The sequence below is a fragment of the Anoplopoma fimbria genome, chromosome 10 (genome assembly GCF_027596085.1).
Source record: "Anoplopoma fimbria isolate UVic2021 breed Golden Eagle Sablefish chromosome 10, Afim_UVic_2022, whole genome shotgun sequence".
Lineage (NCBI taxonomy): Eukaryota > Metazoa > Chordata > Actinopteri > Perciformes > Anoplopomatidae > Anoplopoma > Anoplopoma fimbria.
Window position 1 is genome coordinate 10,319,142 of NC_072458.1, and position 15,025 is coordinate 10,334,166.

The following is a 15,025-nucleotide window of genomic DNA, read 5'->3' on the forward strand; positions in this document are numbered from 1 at the left end:
CCATCTAGTGCACACAGCATTCATGTAAACACCCTTTTATTCTATTGTAAGTGCAGGTCCATGTGTGTACATTACTCTGCATAATACCGTATGCATGCTTTCCCACATTAACATGCTGGGAGTCTGGTGCGGTACATGCCTGGCCACACACGATATGAAATAACATGCATGCAATCACACACACACATGAATAGACAGTGCGTCATTGTCATTTAGCTGGGTTTACCTACGAGCCAACCCCCCATCACAGACACACTGAGTCAGTTATTTGCTCATGCACAAGCACATGCTTCAAATTGTTCTGTGTGTGTGTGTGTGTGTGTGTGTGTGTGTGTGTGTGTGTGTGTGTGTGTGTGTGTGTGTGTGTGTGTGTGTGTGTGTGTGTGTGTGTGTGTGTGTATGATAAACCAGATAGGAATTTAAAGGGTCGGTTTACCAAAATTATAACGTAAAGCCCAAGATAACGTCTTCAGAATCAGTTCTATATTTAATTTGCTCTCATAAAATAACAAAATAAGGATATTTTCCAATTTTGAGAACCTGTAACATTCAAATTATATTTTCCTTGAAAAATGACTTAAATCGCAAATCAAAACAGTTGCTAATTAATTTCTCACTGTGGGCGAACAAATCCTCGAACAAGCGTAGGCAAAGACACATATTCACACGGACATTTAGCATTGTGCAATAATCCATTCCATATGTGGAATCTATATGACACACGACAGAAACAAACACCTGCATAATCAAAGGCACGAAGAGAAGAGAAGTAAAAATGAGAAGAGGTGGGTTGAAGAAGAGACACAGCAGTCCTGGTCGTCTGCTGTTGGAAACAAAGTGCTGTTAAAATGATTCACTTGCTCGTTGCATTTTTATACATTCCCTCGTTAAAGAACAGCAGCCGGCAGACTGGCTGGCTAGACAGACCAACTCATGTGCACATACACTCACTACTTCATGCAGAAGCGCACTCCTAGTTATGCATCGTCAAACTCACACAAATGCACATGCACGGACTCACACAAACGACAACAACAGAGAGAGAAGTGGGTCAAAATAACCAGCTCAGTCTCACTGCGTTTGCGACATGCAAGAGGTCCCATTGTCTCACATTAGATACTACATTCAAACACACAGATAAACATACAACACAGCATGCATGTAAGGGCCATTGTAGGTCAAAAAACTATCATTACGCAGGAAGTTTACGGGAAAAAACTTTGATACTCTCTAAGATTTTAGTGCTAAATTTATGAGTAAAAGATACATATGCGTTATTTTTGGTGTTCGCTCTGTGTTCTTTTATGAACATAAATTAATACTAATACCAATATAAAATTTGCAATCTGCGATTCATGTGAAGCAATGTGGTTCCTTGACAAAAAAAAAAACCAATTAGCAATTTTTTTCCTGCAAATGTATTACTTTATTATGTCAGAGAATATATTTGTATATTTTTATACATTTTCTTGTGAATTTAGCCCCTCCCATGCACACATAACCATTAAAATATGAATGAATTCTCACGCAAACATGCCAAACAACATCCCAAAGAAAATATAGTAACTCCAGAAGATTAAATGTATTTGCTTTACTCACTAGCACAGATGCATAAATACAAGTAGGAGTTGTACATCCTTACAGATGCAATCTACCAATCCATTTACTCATGCATAGCTAAATGAATATGTTTACCTAAATCCCGAGCTCAGAACAAGCTTTGGACACAGAAATCCCTCAGAAATACATTGTGTAAATCTCTTAAACCATCGTGACTGGTATTTTGGCTCCGAGAATCATTTCTAAATGTACATCACCGCTCTCCGGTTTCTACTACTGCAGATGCACACGGATCTAACACACGCCCACGCACACATGTATATGTGCAGCAGTGGCGATGGCAAAGCTCTATCAACAGGTTGAGGAATATCAGAACCGTAGCAACCGCCAAACAAGGCTGCCTTTCAGTAAACAGATACTTATGTTTGTGTCCGTTTTTCATGTTTTGACAAATACATATTGAAAACACAGTGACATCCATTCAGATCTTGATGTCCAGGACTGAGAGTGGCCGTGTTAATTGATGCCAACATCATCAATTAAATCTCCAATTTTCTCATCAACGGAGCAAAAATAAAGGAGGCCTGCGTCTCGTCACTCATGGAGGGTTAAAAAAACAAAACGAGACTAAAGCGAGTGAGAAGATTAATGGCAGGCATATTTCACACTGACGTACCTTCTGCAAATATACAAGCAAGAGAGCTGAATGCAGAAAACGAGGAAGACGAGGAGGGAGCGCGATAGGAGGGGGCCCTAAAGGAGGGGGCGTAGTGGAGTAATTAGATGAGGAGGAGCAGAGTGAACTCCAATAAGAGCCTGTTTGTTTCCTCATCTGTTTACTCCACTCTGCAGCTCTTTACCATGAGCTGCACCAACCGTCCGTTGCCGTTCCACTCAGCAGATGAAGGCGAGCATTGATGCAGAGGTTTCCATTTGGCTTCTTTAGCATAGCGCCAGTATGAAATATGAACATGGAGTGGTGGAGCTCGCCCGGGTGACGTATGGCAGCAGTCAGTGGGAGTAGCGGCACCAGTTCAGGCCTTCTTGTCTGCAACACAAATCAATAGAACAGAGATTAGGCCATATTTACTTATGAGCTCAGTGATGGATATATTTTCCAACATACAGTAGCTGTCTCTAGTGGTGCTAACATGTCAGCGGAGAGGGGAGTTTATTTGATTTATTACTGCTCATAATCTGAGCCATTATAATTAAGTATCAGAAATGCAAAGCCATAAAAGTCCTGGTTTATTTTGTGTGTGACAGATGTTGAATATCATTTATCAAAAGAGGCTGGCAGCCCATTTATTAGATTTGTTTTCTCTCATTAAGTTATTTCAGCAGTTAGGGGTTGGGGCTTTCCTGTTTCCACCGTCCACACATCAATGTATTGATGGTTGACTTATCAGTGGACATTGGTCCATTTTTCTTGAAAGTTTTACAATGCCTTGTTCTTTAGATTTTTCATTATTATAATCACTTTATTTAACTGGGTTCAGGCAAACCACTTGACAATAAATAATTAAAAAAGGAATGAATGTTTGTGTTTCCATTCTCCCAGAAAACCTTTGTCTGTGTTTCAACCCACAGTTTAGGCCAACCAGAGGCTAGGAATTTCAAACATCTTGGCTTCTATATGAACACATACAAAGCATATTCAGAGACATAACTATATTTTCTCATTCAAATCAGGTTTGTTCTGTTCAAACACATATTTTCATGCAGTTATAACTTACATATGACTTTGCTATTGGACTCTCCAATAGAGCTGGAAAATACATCTTAAAATTGAACCCCATACCTGCTTTAAATTCTGCGAAAATAAAATGAAATATAATCCACAGATTCATGTTTTATAATTTTTCCTCTCTTTATTTTTTTTATTTTTTTAAAGGTTTGATTACCAGGAGCTCCTCCACAACTCCACCTTCTGTTTGGTGCCTCGAGGTCGACGCCTGGGCTCCTTTCGCTTCTTGGAGTCCCTACAGGTAAAATATATATTATTCAATATGATACACAGTTCATAATAATCAGTTTCCATGTCAACCAATCAGTTTGTTACTATATGCGATGGGACAGGGATCAGCCCAAACACCTCTGCTTTTACTGTCAGTGTATTTGTCTATATTTAATGCTATTGAGCCAAAACCAAACCCTGTCATGCAAACAACTACTGATATTATGTAATACTGTATGTTAACAAGTATAAATCACTCAGTTACAAATAACATAACTCTGACAAGTAATGTTGATTTATACTCTTTTAAAACTTTGTTACTCATCCTGCCTGAGTGCTCTGCCAATCTCCAGTTTCCCACATAAACAAACAGCTGAAGTCTCTACATGCCACATGCCAACACATCTATCATCAGAATAACATTAGCTGCAGCATTTTCACTGTGGATAACATTGTTGAGAGTGACCAAATTACACTTTTCCAGGAAACAGCTCTGCTCAAAGGAGATCCAGCTCATATACTGTTCGGTCAACATGGAAGTGCACCAGGATGCAGAATGTTTACGTTCCAGGGTCGTGGTTTATGTAGTCGTTTGGTTGCTGACACCTTAATGGTCACATCTGCAAGTGTTTTCCCCAGACCATTGTGTTGTGTTGAGTGCAGATCCTACCATAAAGGCTTTATTTGCTGTTCGCTAGGCCTTTTAAACTAAAATGGGTCCATTAACACACACACACACACACACACACACACACACACACACACACACACACAACACACACACACAAATACACACATTTACACTTACACTATCATTTAAGTCCATCAGTGAAATGTGCAAGTACACAAACCATGAAGAAACCGCAGAGGCAGCGGAGTGAGAGAACAGTTGAAACCAGTCTGTCTGTTGTCGTTCTCTCTCTGCCACCCAAGTCGACGGTCTCCCACCAGCGCAGGAAGCAGTAGTGGCTGTTTTTAGATTCGCCCAACACTGAACCCTGGCTGCTACAATGTTCCCTGGCCACACTGCTCTCTGGGGTGCGTGTGTGTGTGTATGTGTGTGTGTATGAATGGCCCGGAAGCATCCATAGGAGTGGCAGCCTGCCCCACCACTGATGTCTGCTGAATGGACAAATCCACACGCTCAACCCACTTGGCAGCAGGAAAATGTCATGGTCCCTTTCTCCTCCTGTCTTCTTCAGTTGTCCTCTCTTTCTCTCTCTTAGTCTTTTCCTCTCTGCCGTCCTCTCTCTTTTACATTCGAGGCACTTTTCAAGATTTTTCGGTTGTGTGTATTTTTCCCTTTTTCTTTATTTTCGGTGCCAGCCGAGCCCACAAAAAAACTGGCAATTACCAAAACCAGTGTGGTAGGAAACTTGCTGCCAGCTTTCCAATACACACACACACAGACACACGTTTGCACACACACACTCTTATTCAAACCCTTCCCCTACTCTATTTCCCAATGCAAACACACCAAAAACAACTACACAGCACACCGGCTTTCATGTAAGCCTCCCTCCAGGCAGGGAGGGCTTGAGCGATGTTTGAAACTCACCCTTAGAGTGCCTCATCTCTTGAGGGGGGGGAGACTCAGGCGAGCCCCGGGCTGCATTTCAAATTTAAGGCCTTGGATTATCACTCTGGGAGTCTTTGTGTGACCTCGTTTTAACCCGCGGCTCATTCTGACACATACACACACATACAAGTCCTCCTATTTGTTCGAGTGTCCTTCAGCAGGTTTATTCGCAGATGAAATGCAGGAGCATGGAACCCCCCGGTGGGCCAGAGAGAGCGTTTGATCTCCACCAATTTCGGCTGCTGCTGCTGCTGTTCTCTGGTGGTTTAATTAGAAAAAAAGTGTGTGAGGGGGTTTAAAATAACACCCAGACCCATCAACACTCCAGACCACATATACAGAGGAAGAGAGCAGGATGGGATGAGAGTGCAGTGAAGGGTAATGGAGGGGGGGTACAGAGAGAGAAAGGTGGAGACCAAAGGGGGCCTCGGAAAGCAAAAACAAAAGTGGAACAACATCAAAAGAAGGAGAGGATAAGGCAACATCAAAAATCTGCTTTAATAAAGCATGATGCTTCCACGTATCACCCGGGTCCTTCTTATTCTCCTCCCATCCCTCTCTTTTTTTACCATCAGTTTAGCTACTTCCCTGCATATGTCCCCTCGGAGCTTGTACCTAATTAGTACACAAAGTGTAAGCCCTGTCTGTGTGTTTGCATGTGTATGAGTGACAGTCTTTAACAAACCTCTGGGGCTTCCTGGGAGAGGAGAGATAGGAATTATTACTCATTCCAGTCACCCTATACGGGTCTCACACACACACACACACACACACACACACACACACACACACACACACACACACACACACACACACACACACACACACACACACACACACACACACACACACACACACACACACACACACACACACACACATACACACACACACTCAGCTGCACATACATTTACACACAAGGGTATTCTTATATATTATCTGCTCACCCTGCATTGCCAAGCAGCTGCGGCTGAACTCGTACAGATTACTTAATATTCATGCAGCTGTAGTATGTCATGTTATATTATGTTGTTTATTGCCAAAGAAGAGCTGGCAGCCAGACAGGAACCCAGTCAAACTGCAGCTGATCACAATTAAAGGGATATATATGGACTTTTTCAGTGTGTTATCGGTTGGTTTATCAGTGTCACGTTTTCTCTCCAAGACTCGTTAAATTTCGTATGTGTGTGTGTGTTTGTGTGTGTCTCCAGGCGGCGTGTATTCCAGTACTGCTGAGTAACGGTTGGGAGCTGCCGTTCTCTGATGTCATACAGTGGAACCAGGCAGTCATTGAAGGAGATGAGAGATTACTGCTGCAGGTAACACACAGACAGGTGCACACTAACACAGACACATAACTAGGACATCATTATGTACTAACCAACTGGACAGAGCCATCTATATAGGTAAGGCTCAACATTTAGGATTTTTTCAGGATTTTTTTACAGTTATTAACATCTGTATAAAACTTATGAGGAAGTGTTACATTGGCACATACCCAAAAGTTGTAGTGTTTCATTTGTGTTATAATAAACAAGGTCATCCTGGGTTGAGCAAACCTCAGAAGATGCCTCAAGTTATTGACATAAAATGCAAATGAGTTGCTGACCGTGCACAAGAGTAAATTCAAAGAATCAGTCACCTTCCAACTGTGTTTTTCAGTCATCTGTCTCTGAGCTTTCATCACTCAGCAAACATGCATTAAACAGTGACCTATAGCGTATTTTTCCTTTCACGTCTTTTTTCTTCTTTTAGTTTTAACAAGTATAACTTCAGTGATTAAAGTAATACAGTTCTGAAGGCTGCCAAAACTCAGGTAACCTACACACAATACAGCGCCTGAACGCATTCTTTGAAGACACTGAATGAAACTGGAGCGTGCACAGTCGGTGGGCTTGCTATGCTTACAGTCCATGTGGTCACTTATGTTGGGCTGCTGGCAGACATCCACATAGGGTCTGTGTGGACCCTATGTGCTGCCTTTTCTATGCAGCCTGTGTGGTCTCAAGTATTGCAATACTATGAACTCCTAATTTTCCAAGCCAAGACAAACAAATCAGCTGGTTTGCACTGTCAAACACACTTTCCCCTCTTGTTCACGCTACATGATTGGCGGCTGTCAAAGTCTATTATGAGAAATTATTCTTTTATTGATTTGCTGCGCACTCTCATAACATAGTTTTATCAAATCATTCCAAGTCAAAAGGCCAAAGTCCAAGCTAATTTGTGAGTCACTGCTAGTTGCAACTCTTACATTTTGTACATGTTTAAAAATCTGATTTTAATCTGTTATACAGTCAAAATTACATTTTACAAAAATACTGATCCCTACTTGACTTTATTTTCAGCAGAAACAAGGTTAATATTTTACTCATTAAATCGGTGCTTATAGCTTAAATGTAGATTAATTGTACCCATATTCACTGGGAAACATCCAGCATGCAGGGCTACAAAAAAAAAAGATATAGGGAAATGAATCACAAAGTAAACGCTTAACTTTCTGATGGTTTAAATTTCTTATAGCTATTATAGCTGTCTTAGAATATGAAGAGTAAACCACAAGAAAAGAAAATGCTGATTGAGACATTGCATTGAGGCATTATCCCTGCAGCTCTCTATTACCTGTATCAAGCGGTGCGGTTACAGGTCGGAGCCCTTTTGAGATTAAACACCCATAGAGGCGTTAATCCAGCTTCAGTACAAAAGCATTTACACATCTTCTGTGTTCTGTGTCTCTTCTCACTCAGACAAACACATCCACACAAATAAAACACAATGAGCAAGCAAAGCCGGCTCACCCTCAGCTACAACCTTTATCTCTCCCCCTCACACAAAGTACACCGTGTCTCCTCAGCATTGATCTCGCCCCAATAGAGGACATGAATTGGCATTCAGCTAATGAACAGAAACAAGCTCCTGAGAGCTCAGAGCAGGGGAGACATTTTCAAATTAGGGCAGAGGTGGACCAAATGCGCTGACCTCATCAGTGGCATTTCTCCACACCTACAAAACTCTGTAATACGCACAGAAATATTCACGCCGTCTATGATCTGAGGTTAAGGAGTGTGAGTTTTTTTAGAGGGGAGGCTGAGTGAGGGCGGAGACTTCAGACAAACTCAGGACGACGCTGTAGTGAAGCCGTCCTTCAGATGTTCTTTGCTGAAAGAAAGGGAAAGGTGGGGGCAAGATGAAGTAGTGAAATGCCTAGGAGGGGAGGTATGTGTAGAGAGACTAAGAGGGTGAAGGAACAAGGATTTAAAGAAATAAGAGAGACACACACATTCAGCGGCCTCTCGACTTCTTTAACTGGCTCTCATTAGAAAATGTGTTAGCTGTGAAGACAAAGGGATTTAAAAGGAGTCAATCGCTCTCACTTTTCTCAGTTCAAACATGGCTTTCTTCCACTTTGATTGAGCCGCTTAGATTAACTCTCCAAGTGATTAAATCAATTTTGGTGATTCACTTGAAAACCCTGAATATGGTCCTCACTTCTCAAGGCTAATTACCTGAACAGACCCCAAATTAGCAACGTGTCAAATGTGTGTTTTTCAAGGGGCCAGTTTAAACAACTACCCAATGCAGTTTACACAGTTTTGATCACTTAAATGCTATTTCCTTGTTTGTCTCTTTTCTAGTCCATTTAAAGAGACGTTACTTGCTTTAAAAACAACAACCAAAGTAATACTCTGACTCTATTTTTCTTTCTTTGTCTAATATTTGTTTTCAGGTGCCATCCACAGTAAGAGCAGTAGGGAATGAGAGAGTCCTGGCCCTCAGACAGAGGACCCAGATGCTGTGGGAAGCCTACTTTTCCTCTGTGGACAAGATAGTCCTCACCACACTGGAGGTGAGCCTCAGCTTTAGCAGCATAAAGACCCCCGTCACAGAAAGCCCGACATGCTAGCCAGAGCAAATTGTTGTCGCTTCTGTGCAATTTCGCACTCCTGGCTTTTTTAAACTGATACTCCTTGAAACCTACAACCTCTAAAGTGCTGGCAAGAGCAATGATATCTCCACCGTGGCTGAACAGTTTTTTTACCATTCAAAACGCATTCGAAACTTCCATCTCCCATTATTTGTTTGCAGTATGTATTGCAAATATAACCCTCACCAATCTCTTACAATGTAAGTTTATTAAAGAACTTAGAACCCTGGGAACATAGGGATAAACCCCATTCGGTCTCTAACAGGACAAGCATTTTGCACAGTTTACTCAAAAGACGTATGAGCAACCAAGTCAGGAAAAAATGGGAGAAATCACTTTCCCACAGCTACAATATCTCCCATTCGGTGACTGAAACTACGGAAGAGTCAACAAACCTGTGGCAAACGAAGGTTTACTGTTAGTCACAGATCTGCCTGTCAAAGTCACCCAGAACGCAATGCGAGTAATTCCACTTCAATTAATTGATTTTGTTTTATAATCTAGCTGTTTGAAATGCTAGTCATAACTGCAATTATGTAAGTCAGTACATCTTTGACTGTATCATATCAAATCTCATCCTCATTAATCATCGTCATTAAGACTTCTGTCGATCTCCCCACAAATCCGTTTTGGATAATGTTGCTTTTGGTTTTTTTGGTATTAACTAATTTAAATAATGTCTAACTCTGAAGACCAATGGTGTTTCTGCTACCATACAATTCTGTTGACGAATGTGCAGCAAAAACATCTCCAAAAAGAAGCTTTTGCTGTAAGCACAGTTTTTCAGCCATGCTGTCGTCATCATCAGTCTCCTTTCATAAAGGCCTTTCACATTTGAATCAAACCACCCTTCTATCATTATGATTATGGGGTTGGCCCATGCTCTTCGTTTCTACTCTGTTTTTACTGTCTTACCTCTGTGTTGTAGTGCAGGAACATTTCAAAGCAGGCCACTTGTGATCCGCCTGAAGTCCCAGAGAAAGCCCCTTATATATAGAAATGATATATCATTACATTACAAATATCAGTCTCAACATGCCAGTTTGTGCTTCACTGTTTGCTTTTATCAGACAGTGAGAAATCACTACAGGTCAAGTTCAAAAAAGGTTTCATCTTTGAAAGAATAAGTGAACTTTACAGCTCTAGCTTCCAGTCTTGCTCATACACGTATCTTTCTCTGTCCGTCTTTTGTTTTTAACCCTCCTGCCTTTGAAAAAGCTGAGGAGAAATGCACATCAAAAGGTAGTTGCTCCAGCTAAGAGAATGTCATTTGAAGGTTAGCCCAAGGGTTAGACGACTCATGGAAAATAAATAACAGGGCCCTCATATCTTTTGCGCACACTGCCAGTGTCAATTTCAGCAAGTAAAAAAAACTGGGGAAACAACAGACTTAACCCCTCTGAAATCTAAAGAAATCACAGAGTTAGTGGTAGGCTTTGCACTCTGATGTTTAGAAGGGCAGTTCTGGCAGCCCCTAATGTATTTGCTGTGGGGGATTTATGCCAGAGATAATAAAGGAGAGGCTCTGGAGGTTGGTGATAAGCTGCTTATATACATACAGCATGCAGAGGGGAACCTCTCCCCCATGGGAGACAGCTGTGCAGTCAGCCTGAGGTCAGTGAGGCAGGGGCTTCAGAGCGGATGCTGGCGTTGCTGTGTGGACACCTCCTGTTGGTGTACAATGGGAAATACATCATTGTAATATGCAAATACCCAAGTGTGTCAGGTCTGGAATTGCAGTAGAGTTTACATGAGACTGCAAGACTATCTTCCAGCGGCTTAGAGGGGAAAAAACTAATGTGGTGCAGGCTTATACTAGATGAGAACAGAAGCCACTTAACTGTTCTCTCTGCGCCTCGCACTGCAACTCTCATCCTTTATTTTTTTCCTCCACAGATCATTAAGGACCGCGTGTTCTCTCACATATCGAGGAACAAGTACATGTGGAACTCCCTGCCAGGAGGCCTGCTGGTCCTGCCAGAGTACTCCACTCACCTCACGCATTTCCCTTTCTATTACCTGGGATTAGGTAAACACACTCTCTATTTAAATGAGTCTGCACAACATGCAAACCTTGATTGCACATTGAGGATGTTGATGAGGCTATCATGTCAGAGCTGTGGAGGTCGAGTCGAGCAATCAACACTCAACCAGCAAATCATAATCAAATACAAATATTTATTTCCCAAGCTGTGGAACTCCCTCCCTCAGACTCTGAGTCTCTCAGACATATAGCATCATTAAATTGATCTTATGATCCTTGATTATACAGATATACTTTTATGTGTTTCATGTATCGGTGAACACCTCATAAATAATCACAGGTAACACAACTCTCCCCTTCCTTTATGTTATCTTTCTGTGACCTTGCTCAGGGGTCAGTCCAGGCCAAGAGTTCACTGCTGTCATCCATGCCGTTTCCCCATTGGTCTCCCAGTCCCAGCCAATCATGAAGCTGCTTCAGGTGGTCTCCAAGTCAAAATACTGCTCCCAGGTAAAGAATTAAATATAATATAGTCACAAATGAAAGACAAAGGAAGCTTACATTCAACGGCCCTATGCTGTCAGCAACTATTTCTGATCAGTCTAATGCATCTATCTATCTATCTATCTATCTATCTATCTATCTATCTATCTATCTATCTATCTATCTATCTATCTATCTATCTATCTATCTATCTATCTATCTATCTATCTATCTATCTATCTATCTATCTATCTATCTATCTATCTGTGTGTTATTTTAAATTATTTTCCCCGTCCTTGTCCAGATCATCATTCTCTGGAACAGCGAGAAGCCGCTACCCAGTCGGAGTAAATGGCCTCCCATGCCCGTCCCCCTCACAGTGACAGACGGCAGGAGGAAGGTGAGAGCCAAACCCACTCACAACTCACACTCAAGCCGGCTTTGACGTCTGAGTGACAGCGTGACAAACTGCCAGTCGCTCGGCCTGTTTATGTATCTCTTTCTTTCATTCTCTATCTCTGCTACTCCATTTCTCCATCCTTTTTACTATCCATGTACATCTGACATGTCCACCGATCCGTGCGGCGTTGGGTTTCATAAATGTCACTCATCCTCAACATTTATTCTGTCTCCTTTTCTCCGTCTCTCTTTTTTTAAACCGAAGGTAAAATCTATAGTCATTCACTCGTCTCAGTTACTCAACAAGATTTACTGTAATATGATCATCTCTCACTCATTCACATAATGTCTCTAAGTACAGGCCAGACAACATGGAGCCTACAGTACCAGAATTACGACTTACTACTGTATTTCTCCTCTCAGACCACCAGTCGGTTCCTACCTAATGTTGCCATAGAGACAGAAGCCGTGCTGAGCTTGGACGAGGATACGGTCCTGCTGACCAGTGAGGTGTGTGTTCACGTGTTAGTAATAAACACAGCAGAACTGCACGCATATAAAAGTCAATAATGCGCTCTATGTCTGTACTTGTAGGTGAACTTCGCCTTCTTGGTGTGGCGGAGCTTCCCTGAGCGGATAGTGGGCTACCCTCCCAGGAGCCATTTCTGGGATCCCCTGAAGCGCGCCTGGGGCTACACCTCTAAATGGACCAACGACTACTCCATCGTCCTGACTGGGGCTGCTTTCTACCACAGGTACACCAACTGACTGTAGCAGACTATTTTGTGCTATTTAGAGCTTGTCCTATATCAACCTCATGGTGGCGCATGAGGAAAAGTCAGGGGATCACCCATGTCATTAGGATTCATTCTCTGGGGACCATGAATGTCTGGATAATAATTCATAGAAATCCATTCAATAATAAAAGTGGTGAACTGACTGACATGTTGCCATGCCTATAGCCACATCGCTAGAAACAGAAAGTACCATTTAGAGCTACATATGCTTTGCTTTCAAATATTTTTCCTCGGATACATTTTCATTACTAAATTATAACATGTGCACATTGATTATGCAACTAAGATCAAAAGAGATTGCCTTTCAGAGATCAACAACGGAAAAAAAGGGACATTTTTATGAATTGCAGCATCAGTAGGCATAATGATATGAATCTCAACATGAAAAGCAAAAAGGTACAATCAAACAGAGAGAAACAGTATCAAGGAGGATAATAATATCTATGGTTGGGCGAGAGGAAAATGAAAACGGGAATTACTTCAAGCAGTTTGATCAATTCGAAAAGCCTGAAGTCGATATGTGCGACGGTGGAGGGATGTCAGCTGTAATACAATATGTGTGTAATTACTCCACAGGCAGGGCACTTTAACGTGTGATGAAACCATGCCACATTTTGAGACACAGTGGTCATCTTGTCAACAGTTTCTAAAACACATTTTTATTCTGAATTTGAATCCTTATACTAACCAATAGTTTAGGCCCACTCACCACTCCAATGGAGAAATAACAGTGAATAGTCAGTTAAAACCTACTTACTCATTGTGAGAACCCTCAATCGAGTACTTTACATGCAAACTGTCTAATTGCTAACAGTATGTTGTGTTGGTGAAGTGCTGCCTTTTTCACAATGGGGCTGCTTTACAAAAAAGAAAAACATTAATTATGACACAATCCAAAGTGAAACAGCAGCAATTTACCAGAACAATTTGCAGATTACATAAAGTCATACGTGGTTCATTTTAGTTTCTTTAGCCCAATAAAACGTATTGAAAAGAAGACGTTGACAGTTGCTAAGTCTCACAAATGTTATGCGAAATGTTCAGTTGTAAAGGAAGCACTTCTTTAAAAGCTCTTGAAGGAATGGAGAGCATATGCATTGTACCACAAGGGTTGAGTTTGTTGTGCACTATAAATATCTAATCCCACTGGCGTTGAAATGGTTAACTCGTCCCAGATACATATCATCAACATGCATCACACCGTCTACTCCTTTCTGTCGATGCTACCATTCCTGTTACCGTACAGGTGCTGGTTGCGTGGCCTCCACCAGTGATAAATTACACTGTCTCTTTATTCTGTGATACATTTTTATTTTTAGGTGTTTAGCTGATGTGCTCGTCTAAAAGGATTAACTGTACTGTGGGTGCCATTACAAGAGGCTAAAATTGAGATTAGAGACTCATAATAGTGAGACAGAACATCAGGTTTTTTTGCACAACGGCGACAGGTGTGACAAAATATTCCTGCAAGATGGGTGACAGAAAAATGTGAAATTGAGGTGAGAAAATGTTCCATGATCCCGTGGTTGAGATTTATATATACATATATATATTATTTTGAACCAGATGTGACAAAAACACACAGGCATAGGTATTGATTTTAGATCTACCCCCCTGGCAACACTGTAGAAATCATAGTCTTATCAGACAGTAAGTTAACTTCAGCTGATAATATCAACGGGAACCATAAGAAACCCCAGCAGTGTCAGTACTTACTTTTCCCTCTATCTGTTGATATTCTTCTCTTGTTGTCAAAAATGTCAGAATAACTGAAAACACCTGTGTGGGTGTAGAGGCTTTACATATTGACTCATAATTTAGATTAACTTTTAAAATTGTATTAGGTTGTGTATTCTTTTTTCTTTCAACTACTATTTTGTATTTATATGATGAGTTCATGTGTTTCTTTATGTGTTTGTGGCGGGAGTGGAACCTCTGACTGTGAGTTATTGGAAGTGATTAGTGACTAAGGCTAAGTGAATGTGCGCTTTCCCTTCAAAGTATTTAAACCTTATTTCTCCTATTTAAAAATACAATCAATGCAGATGTCCTATCAACCTTTTTTATATTTAATATAAATTCTACATACCTGTATAACATTTCCCCCTGCCCCACAGGTACTACCACTACCTGTTCTCCCACTACCTGCCCCAGTCTCTGCGCACTCTGGTGGATCGCACCTCCAACTGCGAGGACATCCTCATGAACTTCCTGGTCTCCGCTGTAACCCACCTGCCGCCAATCAAAGTGGCTCAAAGGAAGCAGTACAAGGAGCTGCCCGGTCCACAGGTAGGCAGCCGCTTTTGTTTTGATTTAAATGTCAGTTCGGTGCTGGTTGATA

General features: G+C 41.4%; 1 protein-coding gene across 5 annotated transcripts in view; it reads left to right on the forward strand.

Annotated features, from left to right (window-relative positions):
- Positions 1–15,025, forward strand: part of ext1c (exostoses (multiple) 1c) — a 76,748-nt gene that overhangs the window by 60,956 nt on the left and 767 nt on the right. For all 5 annotated transcript variants that reach the window (XM_054605462.1, XM_054605463.1, XM_054605464.1 and 2 more), the window contains 9 exons: positions 3,455–3,548; positions 6,308–6,415; positions 8,824–8,943; positions 10,918–11,050; positions 11,397–11,515; positions 11,793–11,888; positions 12,311–12,397; positions 12,482–12,642; positions 14,802–14,973. In XM_054605462.1, coding sequence (XP_054461437.1) covers positions 3,455–3,548; positions 6,308–6,415; positions 8,824–8,943; positions 10,918–11,050; positions 11,397–11,515; positions 11,793–11,888; positions 12,311–12,397; positions 12,482–12,642; positions 14,802–14,973 — 1,090 coding nt within the window. The remainder of the gene's footprint in view (positions 1–3,454; positions 3,549–6,307; positions 6,416–8,823; positions 8,944–10,917; positions 11,051–11,396; positions 11,516–11,792; positions 11,889–12,310; positions 12,398–12,481; positions 12,643–14,801; positions 14,974–15,025) is intronic.